The sequence below is a fragment of the Drosophila albomicans genome, chromosome 2L, assembly GCF_009650485.2.
Source record: "Drosophila albomicans strain 15112-1751.03 chromosome 2L, ASM965048v2, whole genome shotgun sequence".
Classification (NCBI taxonomy): domain Eukaryota; kingdom Metazoa; phylum Arthropoda; class Insecta; order Diptera; family Drosophilidae; genus Drosophila; species Drosophila albomicans.
The window spans coordinates 13,954,608-13,963,060 of record NC_047628.2 but is presented as its reverse complement, the minus strand read 5'-3'; the positions used below and the strand labels follow the sequence as shown (position 1 = coordinate 13,963,060).

Genomic DNA, 8,453 nt, shown 5'->3' with positions numbered 1-8,453 from the left:
ATTTACAAAGCAAACAAGCCAAACCAGCCAGCCAGCCTCAAGAGCCTCAACCGCCAGCCGCAAAAGATATTTCAACCGAATAATTGGCAATTTTTCACAAACACGCAAAAACAATGCCAGATTCTTGGCGTACGATGAACCCCTTGAGAGGCTGTACACACAACACACAGCACACAACAAAATGCAATGGGGGATCATTAGATGTGCTCACATGTCCACGACAGCTTCTTTATTTAGCATACATTCAGGCGCCCTCTGTAATTGAAACAACGCTTGCCACCATTTTGCATTAACTCCATTCATGAATCAAGTATTTACGTATACGTAATAAAAAGTGTGGCAAAAATTGTCCCAGTTCTGATGGCAACATGTTGCAAACGAACATGTTTGATGTTGCATCGCATTGCAAATTTCCCTCTATCTGTTAAGCTGAAAGTCTTTGATTAAGATAAGCGATGGAAAGCCATGTTAAGAGTTTAGTTCACAGCGGAAGTTTGACGAGTGCGGTTCATAGAACGGACATCAAGTCGAATAAGTTATTAATGGTGTCAGTGTGATTTGATCAATTAATTAGTTACCTTTAAAATGCAAAGATTCAAACGAAATTGAACAAATTTCTAACAAAGAGTGACAATAATAAGCAGATTTATAAAATAAAGTGAAATTGCAAAATGCAAAGCTGCATAATTTAAATAAATAACCAAATCACGTTTCATAGCTACAGAAAACGAGGTATTCATTTCGTTTAACCAAATCAATAAATTAAATCCATTAATATGTAGACCAACATACGGGCCGACAAGCGACAACCGACAACTGCCAGATCGCATTTAACGTGTATTTTCCGCTTTAAATTGCGTATACGCCTCGTGCGACACTTTGCGCAAACTTGATAAAAAGGATAATTGTGCGCAAAGAGTGGTGTACGACAAAACCTCTGTTGGGAAATAAAGCATAAATTCAGTGTGAATCCATGCCTGGCTACTGATATCCATAATTATGCCGAGTTTCAGTTCATTTCGAGCACAATGAACAGTCCTCGTACCGCGACGTTTGTTGTTGTTTAACCTCATCTGCATATATATGAAAATGGGTGTGTTCGAGACAGACGAGTTTGCTATCCGGATATTTTTTTGTGATTCTGAATTGCATTTGCAATACGTGAACTCGTCCGTTTGTAATGTTTTTGTTTTCGTTCCCCCATTCAAAATATTTTGGAGCTTAGGGCAAATTTAAACATATTATTTGAAAGACAAAAAGTAGTTTTTAAATGACCACACTTGATGAAACATTAACTTGATAATGTATATTGCTTTCAAAATACATTTTGGATGTTCTTCATTAAAAAATATAAATGAAAGTCAACTAAAGTCATTCATAATAGAGTCATTTTAATTTTTACTTTTTTTTTCGAAATTAGCTTTGACCATATATTTTTATAATTTTTGACAATTCAATTAGAAAATGCTGATAGAGTATAGAATATATTTAAGAGCATAAATAGTGTGTGTCAAAAAGCATAAAGTGAGCTAAACCTATGTATTATTAAATTTACGCGAGTGAAAGCATATGCAATTAATTCTATGACAATCACATTCTAAAAATAAAAGTGTGTTTTATTTAGAGTTTGCTGGAACTGACTAACCAATGTAAAAATCAAGTAACATAAAACTTAAAATGAACAACTAAAGTTCTTCCACATTTTTATCTTTAAAATTCTCGTAACAAACCAAAAAAAAATTCAACATATATTTCCATTTGGCTCTTTTGATATTGGATATTAACGCCATTTAATGATTTAGTGTAGTGTCCGTAGTATTGGAGCATCCTAATGACCGTAATTTACGCCGTCTGTTTGAATGTGTTTTTGTGTACAACGCGACGTATGAGTAATGTGCTACGATTGTCCGCAACGTTAACTTTATGACTGTGTCTGTGAATCATAAAATGTCGCTATTATTTATGCGGCTTGAATTTTAGTTGCTTTCAGCACACGTACACAATGATGGCATAACGAGCATCAAATCGAGGAGAGACTGAAGACCTACAAATGATTTTTACACCTGTGTGAGGTAAACAACAAGCAACAACGTCTGGAATCTCGTTCAGCAGAGCAGCAAAGTCGCAGTCCCACAGAGCACATGACCGCGACACGAGCGGCAACAAGAACGTGACACATGGCGATGTATTTCTATGCCAGTAAAATATCAGCAATCGCCTGCGGTTCACGTTGCAAGCAGAGCGTGCTGCAAAAGTCGCGCGGTCAACGCGATCGTGATAAAGCCAAGTTCCAGCATCGTTGCCGTCACAGTAGCTCCTCCGAGAGTGAAGCGAGCCTCGACGATGCGTGCTGTGATATATCTGCAACTCAACCGGATTTAAGTGTCATCTCGATTGATGTGGCCAATCCAATCTTGCACTCCAATCTGCCACTTGGTTTCGAGCAGGGCAATGAGCAGCTGCGACTGCGGCGTCGACACAGCGCCGAGCAATTAAGTGCACAGGACTTGGAGCAAGGGTTTCAACAGTTTGAGGTAATGATTTCAAGTAGTTAACTATTTCTTATTTATTCGCATATTTCCTTTATTTATTTATTTTATCATTTATTGACGTATTTATCATATTAAATCTAGTATTAAACTTGTGATTTAAAGACTTTGCTTATAAATTGTACATTATTCTTTAACAATTTCAAACAAGTGCATGCCTTTAAATATTTCAAAATTTATTTATTAGCTTATTGAAACTTCCATTGCAGCTTAACAACACGCATTTAAAAGCCACAGGCGGTAGGGATGATCCTATACAATATGATGTACCCAAAAATCCGCACAAACGCAGCCAATGTGATATCAATTTTGAGGCAATTCAGCTACTATTCTCTTTATTTCATTTACATTCACTTTTTTTCACCAACAAATTTATTATAAAATTTCATTGAATTGTTGTTAAATGGTTTAAATATTTAATTATTTATTTACTCCAGAGCTCGGTTTTGGGTTCCGGCGGCATCATGTACATAAATGGTAGAATAGTTTCTGGACCGCTGGAGTCTTTCACTGAGGTTCTCATACCCAAGCACGTCATCGACTTAGATAAGGTAATTCCACATTTTTTTTGTGGTACAATTTAAACTACTTTAAAATGCAAATCGAATTTATGCGGTTGGCCTACTTCCTTTTCACTTTTCTTTTATTCAATTCACCTTCAATAATTTGCAAACTGAAATTGTTTGTTACATTTTTTTTGGTCACTTGCCAAGCGCCAAAATTTAAAATTTTCTTGGCATCGGTCAAAGCCAAAACTATGAACGCCTACGCCAAAAAATGTTGGCAGTTCAGAGAAAAATAAAAACACACAGACAAAACCTTAAGAGTGATTAGAGCAAGCTTATGGTAACTGTGAAGACAAGTTGCCAGAAATGATTACAACATTTGCTAACATATCCTGTGGCTGCTATTAAACTCAACTTAATCACTCGACATGCTCAGAAATACATATGTGCAGAAAATAAGCAAGATAATGTTTGTGTTTCGCAGGAATTTCTGTTCTCATTCTTATTATGCTCACGTTTATTTCTACGACCTCATGAGCTGTTGGGCAAACTGTTGGACTCGGTACCTGAGAGTGGATGCCTCGAGGCATTGGTTGCCCTGCTCTCCGAATGGACGCAAAAGTTCCCTTATGATTATCGTGACGAGCGCATGATGAATCATGTCAAACATATCGTTGTCAGGTACAATTCGTATTTGCCAAATCTCTATTTAATACGACTAAGCAAATAATCATTCCAATTGCAGATGCTCGCATACTCCTTTAGAAGCCATAGTCTCGCAAGTACTAAGTGCCTTACTTAACCGTTTGACTGATTTAGAGAGACATGAGGGCGATCTGCGTGCCTGCCAGTCCAACAACGACAAGGTGAGTTTATCGATACAGATGTAACAGAGGTGGAGGCTAGTCGATACACACTATGGTATATAAGTGTAGGGTCTATCGACTAACCCTATGGATATCAGTTGGCATTAGCAAGTTGATAGGCATTAAGCTATCGGTATCAACAGTCCTGAAAAGTAGAACAGTCACAGCTGAAGCGGCCTTTTATAACGAAGTCAGTCATCAAAATATTATCAAATATCCTACATATTAAATAATCGAACATTATCTCGATAACGGATATTATATGCATATACATATGTATATACTTGTTTGCGCAAAGCTCTTTAAATCATTCACTGTCTGAACTAACAACACACAGAATAAAATGTAAAAGCTGAATTTTTAAGTAAAACAAATAATGTAAAAGCAAACAACTAGGCATGCTAAGTTTACAAAATAATACAAATAATATTACACTTTTAATGAATTATTATATGAATTATTTTAAATCGTATTTTCCGTTAGGTGACTGCACCCCTCAAGTGTCTGACTGCCACACAATACGCACAAATCTTATGCCGGCTGGAAAAGAAGTTGGCCAAGCACATTGGACCCGAGGAGTTTTTGCAGTGCAGCAACTTGGTGCTAATGGATAAGCAGGCAAGGCTTCAATAGTAACGAAATCTTTAAGACAGTTATCAACATAGTCTTTCTGCAGAAAAAGTGGGACCAACCTGTCACAGCAACGGGATCGCAAGGGGCACAGGATCCAAAAAAGACTTGCAACCTGGAAACATATTTGGATTGGTCGTCACGTCTGCGTCTGTTTGTCTGCAACGAAATACTGCAGGTAAGATTAAAGAATCTCTTAAAAGATTAATCTCAACTTTCTGTTGAAAATTGTATCTCTTTTATAGTGCAGCGGAATTGAGGAACGCAGCCGCACCGTGGAGCTGTGGAGTGGTGTCGCTCAGTATTGTTTGCTGGTGGGCAATTATAATAGTGCTACGGCTATATTGGAATCTTTAGAGTCGCCTGCCATAGCTAGACTTAAAGTAACAGTAAGTTCAGAGCTTGAATTGAAAGCAACTTGATCGCATCTTCGTTCCAATATTTATGTGATTACAGTGGAGCAAATTGCAAGTGACATGTCAGCAATTGGATTGCATGCAACGACATGCCGAGGGCCATGGACATTTATGGCAAAAGCAGGCAATCGTCTTAAATGAGCAGCAGCAGCAATGTCTAAAGACTGATAAGCAGGCATCATTACTATCGAGCTCGAAGGAGACTGAGGAAGAAGCGACAGCAGCAGCAGCAACAACAACGACCTCGTCAAGCAGTGGACAACACAAGTTGGATGGCGAAATTTCGTCCATTTCCGGTATGAATACAATTGCAACACCAAACGAGGACTTGCCGCAAATAATGATGGCTGTGGCAGCTACCAGTGGCAAAGTGCCACCAACGACAATAACCGAGACAGCAACAGCGACACCAACAGCAACGAAAGCAAGAGCGAGTACGAGAACAAGTTCTGGCAAACCGAATGATTGGGTTGTTATTCCGGTGTTTGCGGATATTGTTAAATTGGCACTCGGCGAACGCGAAAACTGTTTGCATCGGTAAGTTTGTTTTTCCTCTCTCTGCAAAACTTATTATTGCCGCAAATCATACGTTAGTTAATTTCGTGTGGATTTTGATTAATGTATTCGAGTCGGCGAATATTAATCAATTTTTTATTCGATATTCATCAAGTATATTAATATACTTTTAGAGTTTTTAATTTAAGGCATTACAGTCTAAAATTGATGGACATTTATTATATAATCGATAACATTAATAGTCTAAAAAAAAAACAAGTAAGAAAGTTACAGTCGAGTGTGCTCGACTGTGAGATACCCGCTACCCACTTTTAATAAAGGCAAAATATTGCGGTATCATTTTCAAAATATACCGAAAATACTAAAAAAAATACTAAAAATATACCAAATCATTTGTTTGGTATATCGATATAGTACAGCATTCAAAATATACCATAGACGGCACAATGTACCAGATTGTCGGCCAAAGTAACTCAGACCCCCAGTAAGCAGGCGTTTTTGCCCATACAAAAGTATTTCTTTAATAACTTCCAGGAATCATAACTACTATAGTAATTGTTATATATACCAAAACTCGTAACTCTAGCTTTAAAATTAGGCTTGTTATTCGATTTTTTTGATTTGAGGGGGCGGAAGTGGGCGTGGCAATTTGAAACAAACTTGATCTGCGTGCAAACATAACAAATGCTGTCGAAAAAAAATTATAGCTCTATCTCTTATAGTCTCTGAGATCCAGTGTTTCATACGGACGGACGGACAGACACACAGACAGACAGACACACAGACGGACAGACGGACAGACGGACATGGCTATATCATCTCGGCTGTTGACGCTGATCAAGAATATATATACTTTATAGGGTCGGAGATGCCTCCTTCTACCTGTTACATACATTTCCTGCCGGCACAAAGTTATAATACCCTTCTACCCTATGGGTAGCGGGTATAACAAAACAAAATTAATTGAGTGTGAACTGGAGAGTAAATCTCTAATTATTCCTGTGCAACAAAAAACTATGACACAAAAACTACATTAATTCAATTAACAAAATAAATTGCTTTGTGGAGACATTAATATTTTATAATGCAATGAAAGTAACAAAAAGCGGTATTAAATGGAGAGTTTTGTCCACAGCTCAAAGAGATAAGCTTTTAATTGCTTATTACATTACTTTTAAAGCTCTCTCTTTAAAAAATATATTTTTTAAAGCAAATTTTACATTTCAGTTTACCCAATGGCCACATCGATATAAACGCCTTTGATCGCATGGCTGCCATTGTTGGGGCCTTCACCAAGCACATGCAGGCCATGAAATCGACACAGACGCCATCTGGCGACGAGTATGAGCACTTCTGTTCCCATATGCAGCAAACTACAAAACTTGCTGAGGCTGGTAAGTTATATTACGCTCGTGCTCGTGTCAAACTTTAAACAGCGTCATAAGAGTTCTGCACTTTTGTTATTCCTACACTTTGTGAGAACTTTTTCAGTGAATTTTTTGTTGTTATTTTTTGTTTTTTTTTTTGTTTTTACCCTGACACTTGGCGACTTTTCACTTTTTGTTTGTTCGCTGTTTGCAACTTTAAGTGGACCGCCACCGAATGTCTGCTGATTTGAAAAAAAAGCCAGCAAAAGTTGTGAGGCTTGCCTGTGTGAATGTTTGAATATTTACGCTACTTTTTGAAAACGAAATACAGCTAAGAAACACTTTTAACCTAATTATGCAATTAAATAAGGCAGATTTTAGTTTCGCCTTTCATTTGGTACATCATCACATTTAATCGTATATTTCCTTAACTGATTTTTTTTTATTTTATTTATCCATTTACAGATCTAATGATGGCTTCTTTTGAATGTGAGGAACCCAATAATGCCGAGAAACTAATGTATGACTTGAATTAACCACAATTCGGCTGAAGTTCACTTGAAGGCATGGGAGAAGCGTTGATGAATTCCTCTGTTTGATATCAATTTCCTGCGATAAAAAGCATCTATAATTAGGTTTTCTATTGAGATAAATACTAAGTTGTAATATATGCAAATAAAGTGATGCCATGATTAGAATATATAATTTCTAGTTGCAAACGTGTTTTACTTCAAACATTTTAGTTGCATTGCATTTAGAATATAGCTTAATCTCGAGTGTAAAATACTCAACTGGACATTAATTACTATAATCAATCCTTGCATAACATTGACAATTGACTTATTTCTCCTACACAGCGTACGCTTAAGTACTTATTGTCTATTCAAGAGAAACTGAGCTTCTTAAAACCTTCAATTCGTTATTTGATTTCCTTAAACTGATGACAATTAATGTCATTTAGCATAGAGTCTCGCGTCAAGCCTTGACATTATTATGACAGTCTTTTTTCCGTAACTATTACAATGTCAGTTGCAGTGTCATGTTAGTAACATCAACGGCAATATAATAGACTCATATTTGCAACGACAAAAAGAAATGACAAAAGTTCTAGGGACGTTAATAACAAGTGACTGAAAGCAATTTTGCAAGCGAGAGGGGACAACAGCTTCTCAGTTAACTTTGCGGTTAACATACACAATTATTTATGGCCAACCGTTTGGCATGGACCTCGTATAGGCAAGGTTAACCTATGGTAAAGGCCATTTAGCCAAAGGCTTGCCAACCGGTCTTGCCTGACTGCCTGGTTGCTTGGTTAATAGTTAAAAGTTCGCCGGCAGTGGGTCATAAAATGAATGAATGCATGAATGCACAGTGAGTGCAATTCAAATACAACTAGAGCGAGTGGGGCAGAAGCGAAATTGTGAATGCCTGCACAGTTGACTGGGTAAACACGTGCAGCAGCATCAGCAGCAGCGGCACAAGATGTAGCGACTGCTCTGTAGCCATGTCCTTGCGTTATTACTGCACAATAAGTATAAATATTATTTAAAGCATGAAATTACAAAAAAAAAAATTAAACTGATGAAATTAAACAGTAAATACA

General features: G+C 37.2%; 1 protein-coding gene across 2 annotated transcripts; it reads left to right on the top strand.

Annotated features, from left to right (window-relative positions):
- The first annotated feature begins 493 nt into the window (after positions 1–493).
- Positions 494–7,542, top strand: LOC117565355 (uncharacterized). 2 transcript variants are annotated; one of them, XM_034244413.2, is made up of 12 exons: positions 494–732; positions 1,981–2,534; positions 2,759–2,863; positions 2,987–3,100; positions 3,540–3,736; positions 3,801–3,921; positions 4,405–4,539; positions 4,598–4,729; positions 4,797–4,940; positions 5,008–5,504; positions 6,711–6,877; positions 7,316–7,542. In XM_034244413.2, exons 2-12 carry the CDS (start codon positions 2,178–2,180, stop codon positions 7,384–7,386), a joined length of 2,040 nt encoding a protein of 679 aa, XP_034100304.2. In that variant the 5' UTR covers positions 494–732; positions 1,981–2,177; the 3' UTR covers positions 7,387–7,542. The 2 variants fall into 2 exon arrangements, with proteins under 2 accessions (XP_034100304.2, XP_051858538.1); XM_052002578.1 differs by lacking the exon at positions 2,759–2,863.
- The last annotated feature ends 911 nt before the right edge of the window (positions 7,543–8,453 follow it).